Raw genomic sequence first — 19,594 nt, forward strand, 5'->3', positions numbered from 1 at the left:
CTCAGTCATAGGGCCCTTACAGCACCAGAATGCTTCAGAGTTTGCCCTGAGTTACCTCTCGGCTCAGATGAGGGGGTCGGGCCAAGTCATCCCTGAAGCTTGAAATCCCACCCAGCGCTCGGAGAGGCGTGGCTGTGGGCCCTGTTGTGTGGAAGCGGGTAGAGGGAAAAGTCTTAAGGAGCTGAGGTTGCTTTGAGTTGTTGGGACCCAGGGGCTAAGCAGGAAGCAGAGAATGTATTTGCATCCTTGTCTTAAGTCCAGTCCCAACTGCAGGGTTCAGGACTGAGAAGGCTTGGATTCTGCAAAGCCAAGCGCCCCCCGCCTTGGCCCGCCCCTTCCTGATCCCCCCCGTGCCCCTCCATCAGGTGACCAAGCAGTGAATAACCTAAGGGGAAGTCCGGGAGGGAGCCTGTGGCTCCGACCATAAGGGCCGGGTGGCAGCCTTGGGGGGCCGAGTGTGCTCACCTTGACTACGCCAGGAGCTCTGCCTTCCACACGCCTCCTCAGCACTCTGGGTGTCCGTGTGAACACATGCGCATGTTTCCCTTCCAGGAACGATTCCAGGTGAAGAATCCTCCCCACACTTACATTCAGAAACTCCAGAGCTTCTTGGACCCCAGTGTAACTCGGAAGGTGACGCGTGAGGCTGGGAGGCCCTGCCGTGCTGCCCTTTGTCATCCCGTGGAGTTTGGGGGGAAGCCTTTGGCTTAGGGGTGGGGCATCTGCTTCTGAGCAACGGGAGTTGAATTCCTGGGTCCTGCGGCCCCGGCCAGGAGTGGTTGGCTAATAATGGAGGGAAGGTCTATGCCGGCCCTCTTGTCCCCCTCCCTGTCCTTCGCTACCCCTTTCATTTGTACCGTAAAGTTGGATTGGGAGCCTCCATCAGTGACAGAATGTTCGCTGTTCACAGAAGTTCAGGAGGAGAGTGCAAGAGTCAACCAAAGTACTAAGGGAGCTGGAGATCTCACTTCGTACCAACCATATTGGGTGAGTCAGATTTGGCCGTCAGAGGCTCTTTACCAGGCCCCAAGCCATTCGTTGCCTGGCCACGTAGGGTCTGGTGTCCTCCAAGGATGGTTTGCCCATTTCTCCTCCCTGCCACGGGTAGAGTTGCCCCTTGAATGGCTTTTAGCTTCACACTGGTCATTGTCTGACTTTCCCCCACATCAGCTCTGCCAGCTGCTAGACCAGAGGCTGCTGGCAGGCTTGGGGCCTCTCCTGGGTCCTCCGCTTTGGCTCGGAGCGGAAGACGTTCCCACAGCAGCCAAGACCAGAGTCTTCCTGGGGCTTGGTTCCTGGGGCTGGGCCATGTATTGCCCAGAGGAGGCTGGGGGTGGGAGGAACCTACTGCAGTGGGGAGCTGAGTCCTCGTTCCTGGATCCGTCGTGCGCAGAATGATTCACTTGTAGGGAGACCATTCTAATTCATGGGAAGAAGAGCCTTCCTGAAGCACCTGGAAAGAAGACCTCAGGCGCTGGTGGCCAGGAGTTGAATGTCTTCTGTGTTGACTGGCCGTAGTGCTGCCAGCACATCAGCAGGGCTCCTGGGAACTGCGTGAGTCCTCTCTTTCTAGCCTCTGAGTTGAGGACTTGCTGCACAGGCAGAGAGGGTAAAGCATGAGATAGAATGGAAGACGCATTGGCCTCGGTGTTACAAAGCCGTCACTGCTTATCTATAACAAAGGGAGAACCTGAGTGCGTGTGCACGCAGAGGACAGTGACGGGGCGCGGTCAGCCAGAGGGGCCTGACGGCAATGCCGAGAGCCTAGGCGAGAGCGTCAGGCCTGGGGTGCAGGTCGCTGGGCAGGGGCCAGCCCTGGGTTCCCAGGCTTCCTGAGAGCAGCAGTGGAAAGAGCCCGATGACATCATCTGCCCTTCCCCTCCTGTTCACGGCAGCCGCCCACTCGTCCACCCCTCGGCCCAGCCTGCCCGGGCTCTTGTAGAGGGCGGGGGCCACCTGTATGTAGCCAGCTGCGGCAGCACGGGGGAAATGGCACCGGAGAGAGCAGGAAAGGACCGTTCCTGGCCTCAGTGCTGTGCTCTGATGGCCAGCGCATGGCTTCCATACCTCATCTGGGAACCAGACATCGAGAGCTGAGCCCCTGGGGATGTGCGACTGAGCCTCCACCTTTATTTGCAAGAAGTAAGAGCTGGCAGGACGTCCTCCTCAGCTGTGCCCGAGGGCACGAATGACACGGAGGGCAGCCCTGAGCACCCTCTAACGCCCAGCCCTGCTCCCTCCCCTGTCTTCCCTAGCAAGTCCTGCTGTCATCAGGATGGGGGTCTGCCCTTCCCAGGAGGGGGCCGCAGAGCAGTGCAGGGCAGTCCCCTCCGCTGCCCCTTCTACCTGGCGCCTGCCCCTCTGGCCGCGGGCCAGGAGCTGGGGTGGGAGCAGCCTGGTTCCCAGGCCCAGGGCCTCCTCGGGGCCTCTTGGCAGCTGGCACACAAGTTAGAGGTCTGGACCTGGCGCCCAGTTCCCAGGGAACAGCCCAGTGGCTGGCATTTTAGGAGTTCCTGTCATCAGCACTGTGGCTTCTCTCGGTAGAGTTTTGTGAGAGGGCCAGGATCCTTCCCGGATTTCTGGGCAGGAAGGCGTTTTCCGGCTGTCAGGCTGGTGTGTGGATGCTCCAGGGTGGTAGCAGCCCAGGGGAAAGGCGGCCCCGGCTGAGGTCCTGATCAGCCCAGGGTCTGCAGAAGCTGGCTGTGCAGCGGCAGGCGAGGGAGTGGGGCAGGGTGGGAAGTGGGATTCCAGAGCCTTTCCAGCTTCCTCCTCCCTCCCTGGTTTGTATTGGTTTCTCTGCCTTGCCTAAGCGCCCTTTCACCTCTCCTCAAAGTGTCAAGATCCCGAAAATAGCAGTGTAGACTCAGACAGGAAATGAGAAGGGGGTGGGGAGCTGGAGAGCAGACAGACAGGAAACGGGAGGCCTGTCGGCCCCCAGAGAGGAAGCTAACTTCAGGCAGCTCCGGTGTCAGGCAGCGTCAGCTGGAGCCTGCTGCCAAACCTCAGCCAGGCCTGGTGCCGCAGGCCCGGCCTGCTCTCCTGGCTCGGGGTGTGACTGGAAACGGGGCGCAGAGGTTCCAGCTCGGGGTCGAAGCTGGCCTGGAGGGCAGCTCAGGCACAGCAGGCCTGTAAAGATACCCAGATGTTTCTGGGGAATAGAGCCCTCGGAAGAGTAAGGGTGTAATCCCAAGAGTTTTACACCTCTCTGCTTTTCAACGAGCCTGTCGTGTAACAGCCCCCCAGGATCTGCTCTTGACTTCCATTCAGGAATATTTCAGTCCCAAGGGACTGAAGGAAGAAGGGCGAGAATGCCCCGGTGTATCCTTTAGTACCTTGTTGTCTGCCTCCCTGGTAGAGGGGCCCCAGACCCCGGCCTGACTGAGTGGTCCTAGCCCTCTTGGAGTTCCTGGAGCGCCTGGCTTCTCCCTCAGCCTCTTCCCCCTCTCTCAGATGCACCCTGAACTCCCACGCAGCCCTCTAGGCTCCCACCTTGCCTTGAACTCCGCGGAGAGCCCCCGGGCCAGCGTGCTCCGCTCCAGAGCGTGGCTCTTCCTGCCTCCTGACCGAGGCTGTGGTCAAGTTTGGCCTGCTGGCCGGTCACACAGCCTCCAGCTCAGCTCTGCAGGGCCTGCAGTAAATACCCCCCAGCTCCTCCCACAAACGCTGAGCAGGGACAGGTGTGCCGGGGCCCACGCCCGAGGCCCGGGATACAGGGGAGCGGCTGAGCCGGGGCCCTGGCCTTGCGGAGCGGGTCCCTGGAGGCTCGTTCGCCCGAGGTGCTCTTGGGATATTGGAAGGCCCGTCCTTCTCCCTGTGCCTGGCTCCCCTCCCTCAGGGATGTCCAGGCCAGGGATGTGACATGGGTGGGGCTGCTGCAGTTCTCATCTCCAGGAACTTCCCAGCCTAGTGCTAAGCTCCGGAGGGCTCTGGAAGGAGGCGCTGCTGGGTCAAAAGCCCCTCCCCTCCTCCTCTCTGGACCACTTCGGCAGACCCCCTCGCTGTGTTTCCTTTGTCCAGGTGGGTACGGGAGTTTCTAAACGATGACAACAAAGGCCTGGACGTGCTGGTGGATTACCTGTCCTTCGCCCAGTGCTCCGTCATGTGAGTGTCACTCTGGGCTGAGGTGGGGGGCTGGCGGGGGAGATGCAATCTCATTCTAATTTGCTGGGGAGGAGAGAGACTTCAACAGTGTCGATGGGAGCAGGAGTCCACGAAAGGGAGGGAGCAGCGGGCAGTGTGTGGGGGATCAGTGAAAAAGGCTGGTTGGCAACAGCCGAAGGTGCCCGTTGGGAAGCAGAAGGAGAGAGCAGTGGACAGGGAGGTTGGAATCAGAACCCAAAGGCTGTGAGCCTCCAAGGATGCACCCTGGCTTCTGGGCGAGATGCCCTGGTGGGGTTCATTTGCTTTTGGAGAGCTGAGTTTTCAGGAAGCGCCTTTGGGTCTCCAGATGTGAGAAGGTTGTAGCAGGTCATTGTTGAAGCATCCCAGAAGCTGCAAATATGAACCCTTTGACCTGCACCAAAAAGGAAGCCTTCCGGAAGCTCCTTCAGGTTGAGGTGGACAAGAGGGCAGTGTGGTGGAGTGGGAGGAGCCAGGGCTTTGGAGGCAGAGCTGGGTTTGGGTCTCAGCCCTGTAGCCCTGTCGTTTACTATCTGGGTGACCTCAGGCAGGTTCACATCCTCTTCTATAAAAGGGGGTCCAAGTTCCAGAGTTGTGAGGATTAGATGCGATCATGTGGGCAGAGCACTTAGTGGACTGTAGGTGTTTCTTGTTCATTGTTATTCGGGGTGGCATGCCCTACCGTAATTCCCTGAGCGTTTGGAAAGAGGGACACTGTGATCATTCACATGATGACCAGCACATTCCGAGTCACAGCCAGGACTCAAGTCCACCCTAGGGTCTGTGAGTTTCCCGCGCTAGCACCGAAAGTCCCACGTCCTGGGAAACCCCTCCGTCTTGGGACTCGCCCTAGGGAGACTTTCACTTTTCTTATTCCTGACCTTGGCCCCTGGCCCTCCTCCTTTGTTCAGCAGTCTTCAGTCTCACTTCCTTAGGGGCTTCCAACCAGCGCCCCCCCCCCCCTCCCCCCGGCTTGGCCTCCTTCACCTGCTCCAAACCATCCCGTTAAAACCAAAAGTAACCCACTCCCGGCCCTGTGCAGGTCAGGCCTCCTAGTCCTCCTGCCCCTTTAAACACTCCTCTTTTTATATAAATAAATGAAAAACATTTGCTGAGATGACTTTTTAAAAAAATTCAGAGCTTTTAGAGTAAAAAGATGTAGGTCACTTTTCCAAATAAAGGTCTTTCTTCACTGGAAAGCAAAGGAATCCCAGCCACCTTAAACCAAGACTCCATTGGGACCTCAGTCCATCTTGGACTCCGTTTTAAAAAGAAAGACAGACGGGGAGGAGAGTGGGGAGAAGACAGGGAAGAGAAAGTGTGTGTGTTTGGGGAAGGCATGAGAGCAAAGGGTGTGTGAGGCCAAATAAAGGTGGAGTAAGGGCACTTATTTGTAAACTGCGAAGGAATATTACTGCTGGTGAAGGGAAGCTCTGGCAAGCTACGTCGTCCCTGTTGGGGGTTCCTCTGATGTCTGCCTGAGAGCCCCACTAAAATCCACCTCCTGATCGTCAGCCACGGGACTCTAAAGGCTGCCTCCCCTTCCTCAGGCACGTTCAGGCATCTGCAGATGCAGCTTCCTATTTCAGAAAGCCCTGCGCCCTGTGCCTTCTGACCCTGGGGCCGTGCGTGTCCCAGCAGTGGCCCCTCAGGGAGAGGAACCCGAGGGAGATGCTCACGCGTCCTTAGTGGCCCGGAAGGGGAAGGAAGACAGGAAGAGGAGCGGGGCTGGTTTCTCCAAGGGGGTGTGTCTAATGTGGCAGTGTGGACGCTGTTTCCCGTGCTGTGGCTACACTCACCAGCTGCTCACGGGGGGGGGGGGGGGGGGGGGAAACACCTGGTCCCAGGAGAGGGAGTGACAGGCTGCAGGACCCCAGGCCACGCCCCGCATGCGTGACTTCTTCCCCCAGGGAAGCCGAAGACCAAGAAGCCTCTATCCCCGAAAAATCTAGAAACCTCAAGTAGCCAGAACCACAGGAAACCTGGCCGTTAAGCCCAGGGCTAGGATGGGGCCGCAGCATCCCTCCTGAACTAGAAGACTGTTCTTTCTGCACCTGCTTGGAGCCCCATTCCCTGCCGCTCAGACCTGCCCCCGAGCCCAATTCAAAACCAACTGGGTTCTCTCGCGGCGCTGAGGCCTTCTGTCCCCTGCCCCTTGTCAACCGGCAAGACTAGCAGTTGGCCTGTTCCTCAGCATCCTCTCCAGGGGCAGATTCTCCCCCTGGGAGCCACGGCTCCTCTGGGGGGTCTGTGCAGGGCCGGGAGTGCAGAAGGCCTCCCAGCTGCCAGCAGGCCTTCGGGCTGTGGGGGCGCCAGCCCTGGGGTCACTGGCCGGGGGGGAGCAGAGGAGCCGGCCTCCGTCAGCATCGGCATCCTCACCTCCTCGGCCGCTGCCCTGTCCACTCTGCCCCTGACCTGTGTCGGTGACTGTCCTGACCAAGGTTGGGTCCCTGCTGCCCAATCCTGCTCCCTCTTCCTGCTGCCCTTGCTTTGTGTTGCCCTGGAGGCCCGCAGGGCGAGGGGGGACGGCTTGCCAGCAGGCTTGGCACGGAATTTCTCCCGCGTATGTGCCTGTGTGTGCGCATGTGTGTCCTTTCACGCTCCAGGTTTGACTTTGAAGGCCTGGAGAGCGGTGACGATGGTGCGTTTGACAAGCTCCGGTCCTGGAGCAGGTCCATCGAGGACCTGCAGCCGCCCAGCGCCCTGTCGGCCCCCTTCGCCAACAGCCTCGCTCGCTCTGCGCGCCAGTCTGTGCTCCGGTATGTGTGCGCCTGCTCTGCCCACCTGCCTCCCAGCCCCCAGTCTAGAACTCGGGTAACTGCAGCAAGTGCTCATGCTTCTCCCTCCACTCTCGCTTCCAGGCTCAACTCTCTTGCCCTCTGCCTGCCAGTCTGTCTCTGGTCTGTCCCCTCTGTCTCCTTGACTGCCCAGCGGTCTGTCCTGGGTAAGTACACAGCCCTCGGCTGTGCCCACCCCGCCTGGGGTTCCAGTCTTCCCTCTCCTCGCCCCCTCTGGGGCTCCTCCACTCCTCACTCTCTCTCTGCCGCCCTTCCCGGGCCTCTCGGCAGGGGCCTGAGCTCCCACGGCCCTCCTGGGCGATCCAGCTCCTGCCTTCCTGTCCTCTTTCCCTCTTAGCTCTTCACTCTGTGCCGTCAGCTGCTCGGAGACCAGCGCCCACCCAGCCTGCCTGCCCCTTACCTTCCCTCTCCTGCTTCCTGTAGGCCATTTCTCTCCAAGGCTGCAGCCTGGTCATTTGTTTGCAGTGTCTTAAGAACTGTCATGCCCGGAGGCAGGTGGATGGAGCAGATGACTTCTCAGAGCCCCGTCCTGCCTGGGAGGCTTGCCTTTGGGCCCGGTGGCCCTTTCTCTGGTCTTTCTCTCCTGTGGCCATATTTTTTACTTACTGTCCTTTGGGTTTTGTCCCTCCAAAACTGTTTCGTCAGTTTAGTCACATTTGCTTAGTCATGCACGAGCAGATACCATTTGTGCTCCCTCTTTTTTCATGCGACATCGTTGAGTGGAGGGAGGGGTGGTGCAGAGCCAGATGTAGCCCCCTGGCCCTCAAGCCTTTGGGGATCTGCTCTCCCTCTTCTGGGACATAGAAATCAAGGGAGCCAAGATGTTCAGGGTCCAAGGAAGGAGTGGCAGATGCAGTACCTGGAAGTGGGAGGAGGGAAGGCTCAAATGAGTGCACTTCTGGACCCACCTTGAGGGTGGCTTGGGCAGCGAAGATCAAGCTGGGTCCTGTAATTACTGACAAAGGCCTCTTCCAGGGAGATGAAAACAGCCCGACTGCCCTGCCCCTGCGCCCTGCCTCTCGGCCATTGGCGCAGGGCCTCTCTCCCCCTCTTCTGCTGCCGTCCGGTCTCCTCCCCAGCAGCCTCAGCTCCCACCTCACCGCCTGGCCCCTCTCCCCCAGGTATAGCACTCTCCCTGGGCGCAGGGCTCTGAAGAACTCCCGCCTGGTGAGCCAGAAGGATGACGTCCACGTGTGTATCCTTTGCCTCCGAGCCATCATGAACTATCAGGTGAGGGGGCGGCACTAGCCACGGGCGCGCTGCCTCTTCTCCGCAGCTGCCGGAGGAGGAGAGCTAGGAGGGCACCAGCTTGGAAAGGACAGGTTTGCTGGTGGCCCCCAGGCACGGCCACCAGCTGGGGTCCAGCTTCCCCACCGTCAAGTCCCCCCTCCTTCTGCGCTTTCCCCTTGCAGTACGGATTCAACCTGGTCATGTCCCACCCTCACGCTGTCAATGAGATCGCCCTCAGTCTCAACAACAAGAACCCAAGGTGAGTGCCCCCTGCCCAGGCGCTGCAGATGGGGCTCCGCTCGTCCCTGGTGATAAGTCCTGCCTCGCCTTGGGGTCCCGTAGCCCGGGTCAGAGCCTGGGTCTGGCCTCCTCACCGCTGCTGGAGAAGCAGCCTCCCTCCCCTGGTGCGCACAGCTTAGTGAGGGAGGAAGCGCTCCTTCCCTCACCTGCGGGCTGCCTCCACCCTCTGACGGGATGCAGCCAGTGTGCAAGTGAGGCGGGAGGCTGGGCGGGAGGCAAGTGAGGTGGGCAGCCGGGTCGGGGCTAGGGTGCCAGTCCTCCTTCCTCACCCCTTAGGACCAAAGCCCTGGTCTTGGAGCTCCTGGCAGCCGTGTGCTTGGTGCGGGGAGGTCACGAAATCATTCTTGCCGCCTTTGACAACTTCAAAGAGGTCAGCTCCCTGCATCACACATGTGTGTGTTGGAGGTGATTGTGTGTGTTTTGGGGTGGGGGTAGAGGGAAGCCGCCTGGCATTGAGAAGCCAGCTAGGTAAGCCCTGTTTCCCATGATCACCAATGATTTTAACATCCTGCCCCATTTTTACCCAAACCAGAACTTCAGTCTTACCAGATCTTATGCCAGAAAAGCTCCTGACTGGCCAGTTAAGGATGCCCTCAGAGAACGGAGGGATTTGACCCAGCAGTCCTAACCTAGCCAGGCATCAGTCTTCTGGAGAGTTGGTTAAAACACCTCCCTGGGCCCCCCACCAACCCCACTGGAAGCCTGGGTATCTGTATTTTTTGAGACTCCCCAGATGGTTCTGATGCAGCAAAGCCACTGATAGAACCCAAAGTAGATGTGTTTGCAGCAGGAGAAGGCAAGGGGGGGATGTCTCCTAGGTTGTTGGCTGTTACTGGGGAGGGGACAGGGAGCTCCCACTTGGAAGTTTCCCAGCCTCTGGTCCTGGCCCTGAACCCCAACTGCTTGAACTTAGGATTCCTCAACATCCAGCCACAGCTGCTGGTCCACCCTTCTTCCTCTTTGGACCTCTTCCCCAGCGTCCATTGTTCACGCCAGGAAATGGCTCTTCCTCCTTGAAGCCCAGAGGCTCAGAGGAGCCTCTGGACCCCTCTCAGCTAAGGGGCTTTCCTGAAAGCACATCAGCCCCTCCCGTGTCCCCACCAGGACCTCAGCCCCCTGCCTCAGCGACGGCCTTGCTCCCTGCCTCCCTCCTTCCCTCCTTCCTTCAATCCCTAGGCAACCTCAGATCCTTGTGTTTCTCCTTGGCCTAGCCCCAGAGGCACCTAAAGTCCAGCCTGAGGCCACAGGTGGGGGAGCTGGGGCCCAGGGCCAGATTTTCTCTTAGCAGGTCCCCGATCAGCCTGTTTTGTAGGTAGAGCTGTGGTTAACCTCGGTGCGAGCCGGCCCCTTTGCTGCCAGAATTCCTGGGAGTCAGGGCTCAGGGGCTTGGGTGCTGCACGGGGCAGATCCCTTCACCCATAACGTTGCTTGTTCAGGTATGCAAGGAACTGCACCGTTTCGAGAAGCTGATGGAGTATTTCCGGAATGAGGACAGCAACATCGACTTCATGGTGAGTCGGGCCCAGGCCAGGCCCGCTCCCGGCAGGGCCACGTGCGCGCGGAGAACACAGTGTGTTTCGACATTCTGTGTAGAACCCAGAATGAGTCCCTGCCCTCAGTGGCGGTTCCTTATCCACCTGCTTTAGAGAGCTTTTAGAAACTTCAGGGAAAGGCCACTGCGTGTCTCGGATCTCTTTCCCTTTTCCGGGGCCTCGTTGCCCTGGTTCAGAGCCTCTCTGAGCTGCCTTCCCTTTCCCAGGCCTTTCCCTCTGGTGCAGGGTCTTCAGCTAGCTGGGGTTGCCTCAGAAATTCGCTGCTGGGGTACAAAGGAAATCAGAGCTGTGTTTTCATTGGTGTCTGTTTCCCAAGTAACATACTCAACTTCATATGCAGACCATTGTTTGACATTCTTAAAGTTAAAATCCTGTTTCTGCCGGCCCCCGCCCTCACGAAAGACTTAAGGTGTCGTTCATTTCTTGTATGCATCACTTCTTGCTGTGTGTGATGGTGGTGTCTCACAGCCCCCTTCCCTCCCTGTCTCTTGGACCCCTCCTCGGCCCTCCCTGCCCTGCCTCTCTGGGCTGCTTTGCCCCCAGGTGGCCTGCATGCAGTTCATCAACATCGTGGTGCACTCCGTGGAGGATATGAACTTCCGGGTCCACCTGCAGTATGAGTTTACCAAGCTGGGGCTGGAGGAATTCCTGCAGGTGAGCTGGGCTGCGGGCCTTGCAGGGCGAGGGGCTGGCAAGTAGGGGACCGGCATAGCCGTATCACAGAGGTGGCTTTGCTTTTTCAACAAGTGCGAGGCCTGGGTGCTTCTGTGGCCTGGGCCTGGGCCCTTCCACAGAGGCAAGACTCAGATTCACGGCCAGCAGTAGGAACTCCTGGGGATTTCTCCTCTAGGGAGTGGTAGAGGAAGGTGACGAAGACTGAGACTTTCTCAGGAAGCGCCCCTGAACTTACGCCCGCTTCCCCAACTACCACCCTCTTTGCTCCTCCCCCAGAAGTCAAGACACACAGAGAGCGAGAAGTTGCTGGTGCAGATCCAGGCGTACCTGGACAATGTGTTTGACGTGGGGGGCTTGTTGGAGGATGCCGAGACCAAGAACGTGGCGCTGGAGAAGGTGGAGGAGCTGGAGGAGCATGTGTCCCATGTAGGTGGTCTTCCTTCGCCTGCCAGAGCCATTGTTGGGGATAAAGGGAGCTTGGGTCATCTGAGTTCCAAGGAATTTTGAGCCACCTGCCTTGAGACTGAGCCCCAGAGAAGACTTAGAACCTACTGGGGCTCTCCAGAGTGAGCTCTGGCTTGCGCCCTGCATCATCCACAGATTGGAACACAGGGCTGGGTATGAGGTATCATAGCCTCAGGCTCAGGGAGTCTGGATGTGGCCATTTTCTCTGTATCTGTTATCATTTCACTTGGTGTCAGACCCTGGGCCCATGGGTGTGATGTCAAAAGGCCACTTGATCAAATTGTTTGGGGCCCAGGGTAGAGGGGCCCAGCCGGGGTCCAGGCTGGGTTTCAGGCCATGCTGAGTGCCAGCCCTGAACCTGCTCGTCTCGTCCTGCAGCTCACAGAGAAGCTTCTGGACCTAGAGAATGAGAACATGATGCGGGTGGCAGATCTGGAGAAGCAGTTGCTACAGCGGGAGAAGGAGCTAGAGAGCATCAAGGTACTGCGTAATCTGGGGGGTCAGAGTTCCTAACTGATGCGGTCCCCTGGCCTGTGATCTTGCTGTTATTTCCTAAGTCATGTCAAGTCCTTGAGAATCCAGATGAGCGTGGGCTGATGATTTCACCCCAATTTTTAGCTGAGGAGGGAAGCTGAAGCCAGAATGGGCCAGAGACACATAGAAGAGGGTGGGAGCAGGGAGGGTACCCAGGAGTTCTCCTGGAGCCCAGTCCAGGGCTTCTCCCTGCCTGTCCAAGCGGCTCTTACCTCCACGGCACCTCCAGGTGTATCCCCAACCTGCTTAATGAGAGTCCCAGTAGCCGCTGGTCTTGGGGACTCCTCACATTTTGGTCTCTTCTCCGTTCCCTCACCCAACTTTTCGTTAGTTGTAAAATCATGCCTTCAACCTGCCTGTTCTTCCAGAATGCAGTTACACTGGCTCTCTTAAGCTCAGTATGTTTGCTGAGGCCCTGCTAAGGGTTTGAAGCACTGCACTGGAAGATGTGGAGGATAGAGATGGCTAAGACAGGGTCCCTCCAGAAGGGGGTTTTCAGTTTAGCAAGTGTATAAGGCCAAAGGGAATCAAAGCAGTAACGAGGCACAGAGGGCTATGAGAGGGCAGCTCTGTCAGGCTGGTGGTGGATCAAGGAGCGTTTTACAGCAGCAGCCTTTGGCCTGGGCCCTGAAGGACCCACCTGCACACCTGCCTGCTATGCAGGCAGATGAGGCTGGAGCAGAGAGGAGGGGGCCAGACCACACAGGCAGGTTCTTCTGCTCACCTCTTCTGTTCTGTAGCCTTCCAACTTCTCCTGTGCCCCTACCTGGATTTCTGCCACTCTGTGCCTCTGGGTGCTCGTTGAGGGACCTTTGGGTAGGAAAGCGTCTAGCTAGTCTCATGCCCTGGGGCAACCCCCTAATAGTGCTGTCTGCCCAACAGGAGACATATGAGAATACGAGCCACCAGGTGCACACCCTGCGGAGGCTCATAAAAGAGAAGGAAGAGGCCTTTCAGCGCCGATGCCACTTGGAGCCAAGCGCCCGGGGCCTGGAGTCAGTGAGTGGTGAGGCTCTGGCCAGGGTAGGCCCTGGAGAGCTGACTGAGGCCATGCTACCCTCCGACCTGGACCTCCTGGCTCCGGCCCCGCCTCCCGAGGTGGCCCTACCTCTGCCTCCACCACCGGCTCCTCCCTTGCCTCCGCCACCCCCTCCTTTGCCAGGTAACCAGGACACCTGGAGAGTGGGAGGGGTGGCCCCATTGTGAGGATCAGATCAAGAACCTAGTCAGCAGGGTCTTCCTCAGGAGACAGTGGGAAAGTGGCATCATTTAAGGGCTGGAAGGAGGTAAAACAAGGTGAAGGAGGGTTGAGGGAAGCTAAGCCACTAGAGGGACGCCCAAGGGCAGCTGTGGTCTGCTTGAGGGTCAGGGAGACGCTTCTCTGAATCCCTCTGAAGACAGCCGAGGGGAAGGCTTAGACCGTGGCGGGGAAATGGGGTTAGCGCCTGGCCGGCAGTGCCCCTGTAAGAGTTAGGACTCCTTCAGCACCCCGACCGGAGTCCAGGAGGCCTCCTTCTGAGTCTCTAAGGACTGGTGGGCGGGCAGCGGGGAGGGAAGCCTCTGAAGGCGCCCTCAGCCCCGGGCCCTGGTGCCATCTCTTTTTCCCCCAGACAAGTGTCCCCCAGCCCCACCTCTCCCTGGTGCTTCTCCCTCCGTGGTGTTGACAGTGGGCCTGTCAGGTGAGTGTCTCCAGTGCCCTGGGCAGGGCTGGCGGGAAGGGAGGGGGCGTGTTCCTGGCCCCTGGCTCACCCATCTTCTGTCCAAACTAGCCATTCGCATCAAGAAGCCTATCAAGACCAAGTTCCGGCTGCCTGTCTTCAACTGGACAGCACTGAAACCCAACCAGATCAGTGGCACTGTCTTCAGTGAACTCGATGATGAGAAGATCTTGGAGGTAACAAGGCCTGGGAGCCACAGCAGTTGTTCTGGGGACTGGAGACCAGGTTGCCCTTTAAGCCAGATCTCCTGGCCTTGGAAGAGCCCTCAGTCTCAGGATGGGGCCGGGGCCGCCAGCTGCGTGAACCCGAACCGGGCCGCTGTGGGGCGGGGTGGGGGCCCGCCAAGGGGTCTGCTAGTAGTGCGAGGCCGCAGCATTTTCCCTTCTCTTCCACTCCTACCAGGACCTGGACTTGGACAAATTTGAAGAACTGTTCAAGACAAAAGCCCAGGGCCCTGCCCTTGACCTCATCTGCTCCAAAAACAAGACAGCACAAAAGGCTGCCAGCAAGGTGACCCTGTTGGAAGCCAATCGTGCCAAGAACCTGGCCATCACCCTACGCAAGGCTGGCCGCTCAGCCGAGGAGATCTGCAGGGCCATCCACACGTGAGGCTCCCTCTGCCCTGGCCCTAGCTCCCAGCCGGCTGGCCCCCCAGCGCTCCACCCAGGAACGTGGCCTTCTCTAGATTGCAGTGCATCTGACAGAACTGCCTCACACCCCTCATCATTCACTGGCTTGACCAGAACGTACTACATCTGTGCTGTGTGCCAGGCACCGGGAGGGGCTGGGGATTTGGCCCAAACTGTCACTCGAGGATTCCCTGTCTAGTAGGAACGTTCCAATGGTAGTGAGTGATAATGACCAAGATGGTGGAGGTACCGGCAGCTTTGGGAGAACAGGGAGGGCCACGTAAGCTGGGCTTAGTGATCAGGAGAGGCTTCCCGGAGGAGGTGCTTTCTCGACTGGGACCTGAAGGAAGTGGACAAGTTAGTCCAGCTCAGGGCCTGGAGGGAGAAGCACGGTGCCCTGGGTACTGATGACTGGTGCAGCTTTAGTGCAGGGAGGAGAGTAGGAGAGAGGTAGCGTGGACAGGCGTCCTGCAGGCTGGGCTTCCTAGGCCATGCTCAGGAGTTTAGGCTCCACCTAGGTGCAGAGGGAAGACACTGAAGGGCCCAAAACAGGCGTATGGAGCGTTTCCCCAGGATGGTTGCTGGCGCTATGACAGAAGATAGTGGGTCCTCTGCCTCTGTCCCACGCACAACTCTCCCCCCGGCCCCAGACCTTGTAGGAGCTGGAGCATAAAGGGATGAGGGGATAAGTGGGCAAATGTGAGACTTGAAGTGGCCCCTCCCCCTACACAGGTTTGACCTGCAGACTCTACCTGTGGACTTCGTGGAGTGCCTGATGCGCTTCCTGCCCACAGAGGCCGAGGTGAAGCTGCTGCGGCAGTACGAGCGGGAGCGGCAGCCCGTGGAGGAGCTGGCGGCTGAGGACCGCTTCATGCTGCTCTTCAGCAAGGTGGAGCGGCTGACCCAGCGCATGGCTGGCATGGCCTTCCTGGGCAACTTCCAGGACAACCTGCAGATGCTCACGCCGGTACGGCCCCCAGACCTCCACCTGCCCCGCCAGTCCTCCCAGCCCCTCCTGGACTTGGCCCGGTCGCGGCCTGGGGCCACCCAGCAGCTCATCTTTCTTTCCAGCAACTCAATGCCATCATTGCAGCCTCCGCCTCCGTCAAGTCCTCGCAGAAGCTGAAGCAGATGTTGGAGGTGGGGAGAGGTTATGGGTGGGGTGCTGGTGGTTCCAGGGGCCGGGTGGAGAGGATGGCTCGGGCCGTGGGCCTGACCTGCCTCCCCTGCACCTTTTGGACAGATCATCCTTGCGCTGGGGAACTACATGAACAGCAGCAAGAGGGGAGCTGTATACGGCTTCAAGCTCCAGAGCCTGGATCTGGTGAGACAGTGGGGCTGCGTGGGCCCAGGAAGCCTGGGGGGCAGCGGCTGCGGGCCAGGGTGCTCAGCCCCTCACACTGCCCCCTGCCCTGCTCCCAGCTGCTGGACACCAAGTCCACTGACCGGAAGATGACCTTGCTGCATTTCATTGCCTTGACGGTGAAGGAGAAATACCCAGACCTGGCTAATTTCTGGCACGAGTTGCACTTTGTGGAGAAGGCTGCAGCAGGTGAGGGGAGGCTGGCCGGGCAAGGCTGCTCCCACGTCCAGCCTGGGACAATCCCAGGAAGCTAGGAGAACAGGGAACACTTGGGTTTTGTAATTTTTCTGACCACTTCAAAGCTTTCCGTTGGGGCCGGGCAGGGGCTGCCCCACAGGGAGCCTTCCTCCATGCACCAAGCCGGGCCCAGCCCTCCTCAGATAGGTGTGGTGGGAGCAGGAACAGAAAGGGGAGCAGTTCTTGACTCCCCACTCCCACAAGCTGGTCCCAGAGTCTCTGAGTTCTCCATAATGTATGTGACGCGCTGAACAAATCCATAAAACTCTCTATAGGCATTGAGTAGCTGTTACCTCTGCCAGAGGCACATACATTTTGGAGACCAGCAGTCTCGCTGTCTTGTCTTCCTTTGCTACCTTATCAGTGGAGTCTTGAGCTCACACCTGCTGTTCCTTTTCCTGCCCAAGAGTCAAGCTGGCCCCTTGGAGAGCAGATAGTTTCGTGCACTTATTTCTGTGCGCAGGAGTGGGGCTCAGGAAGCAGGGGCTGAGAGCCTGAGTTCTCTTGCCAGGCGGAGGGCCTGGGTTTGCTGTAGCCCTGGGCTGGGCGGTGGGCATGCTGGCCTGGGTGGGCCTCAGCCATGGCTCTGGTGACCACAGTTTCCCTGGAGAACGTGCTGCTAGATGTCAAGGAGCTGGGCCGGGGCATGGAGCTTATTCGGCGAGAGTGCAGCCTACACGACAACAGCGTCCTTCGCAACTTCCTCAGCACCAATGAAGGCAAACTGGACAAGCTCCAGCGAGACGCCAAGACGGCGGAGGCAAGCGCAGGGTGGAGGCCAGGGGGCACAGCTAGGGCCAGGGCGCCAGGCACCTCTAGGCAGTTCTCGTCCTTGGCATCAGAGGCCTTTCCTTGGGCAGCTGGCTGGGCAAGGGGGGTGGGGGAGGAGGGCTTGGTACGGGTCGCTACCTTTTGGAGAAGTCCTTCACTTCAGGGTGCTTTGGGAGCCCCAGGTTCATTTTCCGCTCATAGAGGGACCCTGTCCCTGGTTGGAGCTGGGCTTCTTCCAGCCAGGCTGACCCTCTGCCCACCTCTTCCCCAGGAGGCCTACAATGCAGTCGTGCGCTACTTTGGTGAGAGCCCCAAGACCACGCCTCCTTCTGTGTTCTTCCCAGTGTTTGTCCGGTTCATTCGTTCTTACAAGGTAAGCAAGAAAGGCTTTGAGAGTCTTGTTAAGAAAAAAACCGGCTGGGGGAGCGGGCTGGGCTTAGGCCAGGTTTTTTCTGTCTCCTCCTCTGAGTCCCAGGGAGGGAACCACCTAAACTGGCCACAGGCCTCTGAGCTGGGAACTGGTGGGCAGGGTGGGGGCCCGGCCCCTTCCTGTCATTGTTTGGGGCAGGAAGTGCCCCTCCGGCGGGTGGCCACCCGGGGTTAGTTGGTCCCACTGCCACCCACTCTCCGCCCTCAGCGTCTGCCCCTCCTCTCAGCCTCTGTGAGCCTAGCCCCATCCCCACCCCCCATGGTTCACAGGAAGCTGAACAAGAAAACGAAGCCCGCAAGAAGCAGGAGGAGGTAATGCGGGAGAAGCAGCTGGCTCAGGAAGCCAAGAAACTGGATGCCAAGGTAGGTGGGGTCAAGAGCTGGGGCCTGGAGGGGGCAAAGGATTAGGAGTGGGTGGGGCAGAGGGCCAGAGGGCGAGGGGAACTGGAGCAGACCGGCCACCAGAGGGCCAGACTCCAAGGGACAGTGAGGCGGAGCTGCAAGGGGGTGGACGCTTCGGGCAAGGCCTGCTGTGCAGTCACATCAGGCATCCGCAGACTGCATCTTGGGGCAGGAGCAGCCCGGCCAGGGTGTGATGACTCCATTCCCTCTTAAAATGCTCGGCCCAGACCCCATCCCAGCGGAACAAGTGGCAGCAGCAGGAGCTCATCGCAGAGCTGAGGCGGCGCCAGGCCAAGGAGCACCGGCCCGTTTACGAGGGGAAGGACGGCACCATCGAGGACATCATCACAGGTGGGCCCTTCTCCCGGGCCTGCTCCTGGGTCCAGCCACCCCGTCAGTGCCCCCACGGGCCTGACCACTGTGTCTCTCTCCTGGGCCAGTGCTGAAGAGTGTCCCCTTCACGGCCCGTACCGCCAAGCGGGGCTCACGCTTCTTCTGCGATGCAGCCCACCATGATGAATCAAACTGTTAACTCGCAGAGCTGGGGCCCGACAGGTACTGGGCACGCAGCCACCCCTCTGCATGGCCGTCCCCTGGGACCCCTGCTGGGGCCCCGCAGGCACCTCCCCCTGCATGGCCGGCAACCATCCTCCAGCAGCCCCCGGTGTCGGGGACGCGTACTTCTTTCACTTCTTTCCTTGCATGCCCCGTGCTGAGAAGCATGGCTTGTCCCCGCATGTGCCCAGGGGTTTGGTCTCTCCCACTAATGCTGTAGTGGCTCAACTAAGACCCCAGGGGTCAGGGGTTGCCAGACCAGAGTTGAGAGCTGTGCCAGAGCAAGGCCCAGACCGAGGTTTCCGCCCTCCGAGGCGGCAAGGCCCGTTCTTGGCCCAGGGGATGCAGTCCTTGTCCCCCAGGGTTGCCTCCTTCCAAGGGCTCCTGCAGTAGCGCCTGCTCAGGGGCCACCTGGTGTCCTTGATGGCTGTGCCTTGACATCCCAGTTTCCGGCTCTTGCATCTTCCTACCTCGTTTCTACCCAGTGGCTTCTGGGCATCCCCAGCCTGATGATCTGGCTGAAGGCCCCAGCAAGTCCTGGGCTAGCCCCCCAAGTTTCTCTTCAGGTGACCCGCGTCTTCTCCTGAAGCTGTCTCCCTCACGGCTGGGGCTCCCCGCCCAGCCTCCTTGCGCATTCACAGGCTTCTGTCTTCCCCACAGGCCTCCAGTGCCCGCCCACTGTTGCTCTCCACCAGGCCAGGAGTGCTGCACCACCCAGTGGCCCCCCTCGGGCTCCGGGCCCCCACTGAGACCCTGGTGGGGGCAGAAGCACTTCAACCCTCGGAGTCTTGCAAGAACCAGTGGACCTGGAACCTTGGGGTCAGCCCAGAGCCTGGTGGAAGGCCTTGCTGCTCTCGGCCCAGTGCCCGCCCAGCTCTCCAGGCTGGACCTCGCCTGCCGCCACCGTGGGCACTGGGTCAGCAGGGGCCTGGGTCTTCCTGGGTGCCTCCAGTACTGCACTTTGCCCCCAAGGTTTTTAACTTCATTTCCCAAAGGTCACCCAAGCTCAGCTCAGGGCTGGGAAAAACCGTTTCCAGCTTTTAATCCATACAGGGGCACCTAGGCCCCTCTGACAGGAGCCCAGAGGGATGAAAGGAGAAAACAACTATCCTTTCTTTTTTCCTCCTTCCTTTTGCCAGTCGCATTGGTTGGATCTGGGCTGGAAGTATCCAGGCTCCGGGAGCCTGCCCCCTGCCAGTCTTACATCATCTCTTACCAGGACACAAGGCCCTCCCAGGGCTGGGCCCCACCCCTCTGTGCCTAGTGACGAAGGGACAGGAGAGACGCCATGCTCAGTGCCCTTATCCCTTGGCCCATTTCAGGCCAGGCTGGCTATGTCCTTGCTCAGGTGGGCAGAAGGTTAAGGGTTTTCCCTGCACAGCCCAGGACGTGCCAACGGCAGCCTCACCCTGCCCCAGCTAGGTGTTTGGGGATGGGCGAGCATGGTGGTCTTAGCTGAGCAGGTGCTCGGTGTCCTGCCAGGTCCTTCTCAGTTCCTGGGAGAGACTGTAGGGGCCAACCCTTTTTGTATATGTACCACCTCCCGCCTCTCTTGTACATAAACCCCAGACCCTCCTCCTCTCAACAAAGGCTTAAAGCACCAGCCTCGCTTTGTTTCCTCTTTCTGAGTTTGGGGGGCTAGGGTGGCCATCAGCCTGACCTGAGCCACGGGAGGAGAAAGGCTGGGGGAGCGGCATCTGCCTCAGGCGGTTAGAAGCCTGGGGGAGGGAAAACCAGGCTGGGTGGGCTCCTGCCACACAAGGAGGCAAGGCTGCCTGAGACACTGGTGCCCTCTGCTGGGCACCCACACACCTGC

General features: G+C 59.4%; 1 protein-coding gene across 12 annotated transcripts in view; it reads left to right on the plus strand.

The window, feature by feature from the left end:
- The window catches only part of FMNL3 (formin like 3), a 73,522-nt gene extending 54,141 nt beyond the window's left edge, over window positions 1-19,381 (plus strand). For 2 of the 12 annotated variants that reach the window (XM_058308268.2, XM_058308263.2), the window contains exons 3-27: window positions 553-633; window positions 911-987; window positions 4,018-4,101; window positions 6,726-6,878; window positions 8,039-8,147; window positions 8,330-8,406; window positions 8,724-8,817; window positions 9,884-9,958; window positions 10,544-10,654; window positions 10,952-11,101; window positions 11,519-11,620; window positions 12,557-12,836; window positions 13,285-13,353; window positions 13,444-13,568; window positions 13,795-13,997; window positions 14,754-14,988; window positions 15,093-15,161; window positions 15,265-15,345; window positions 15,444-15,573; window positions 16,221-16,381; window positions 16,664-16,765; window positions 17,092-17,184; window positions 17,451-17,574; window positions 17,664-17,778; window positions 18,439-19,381. In XM_058308268.2, coding sequence (XP_058164251.1) covers window positions 553-633; window positions 911-987; window positions 4,018-4,101; window positions 6,726-6,878; window positions 8,039-8,147; window positions 8,330-8,406; window positions 8,724-8,817; window positions 9,884-9,958; window positions 10,544-10,654; window positions 10,952-11,101; window positions 11,519-11,620; window positions 12,557-12,836; window positions 13,285-13,353; window positions 13,444-13,568; window positions 13,795-13,997; window positions 14,754-14,988; window positions 15,093-15,161; window positions 15,265-15,345; window positions 15,444-15,573; window positions 16,221-16,381; window positions 16,664-16,765; window positions 17,092-17,184; window positions 17,451-17,574; window positions 17,664-17,755 — 2,877 coding nt within the window. In that variant the 3' untranslated portion in view covers window positions 17,756-17,778; window positions 18,439-19,381. Of the gene's footprint in view, window positions 1-552; window positions 634-910; window positions 988-1,414; window positions 1,555-2,974; window positions 4,102-6,725; window positions 6,879-8,038; window positions 8,148-8,329; window positions 8,407-8,723; window positions 8,818-9,883; window positions 9,959-10,543; window positions 10,655-10,951; window positions 11,102-11,518; window positions 11,621-12,556; window positions 12,837-13,284; window positions 13,354-13,443; window positions 13,569-13,794; window positions 13,998-14,753; window positions 14,989-15,092; window positions 15,162-15,264; window positions 15,346-15,443; window positions 15,574-16,220; window positions 16,382-16,663; window positions 16,766-17,091; window positions 17,185-17,450; window positions 17,575-17,663; window positions 17,779-18,438 lie in introns of those variants that run through there. The other 10 variants (XM_058308270.2, XM_071218908.1, XM_058308266.2 and 7 more) reach the window with 9 other exon arrangements.
- Window positions 19,382-19,594: the final 213 nt, after the last annotated feature.

This window comes from Dasypus novemcinctus, chromosome 12, assembly GCF_030445035.2.
Source record: "Dasypus novemcinctus isolate mDasNov1 chromosome 12, mDasNov1.1.hap2, whole genome shotgun sequence".
Lineage (NCBI taxonomy): Eukaryota > Metazoa > Chordata > Mammalia > Cingulata > Dasypodidae > Dasypus > Dasypus novemcinctus.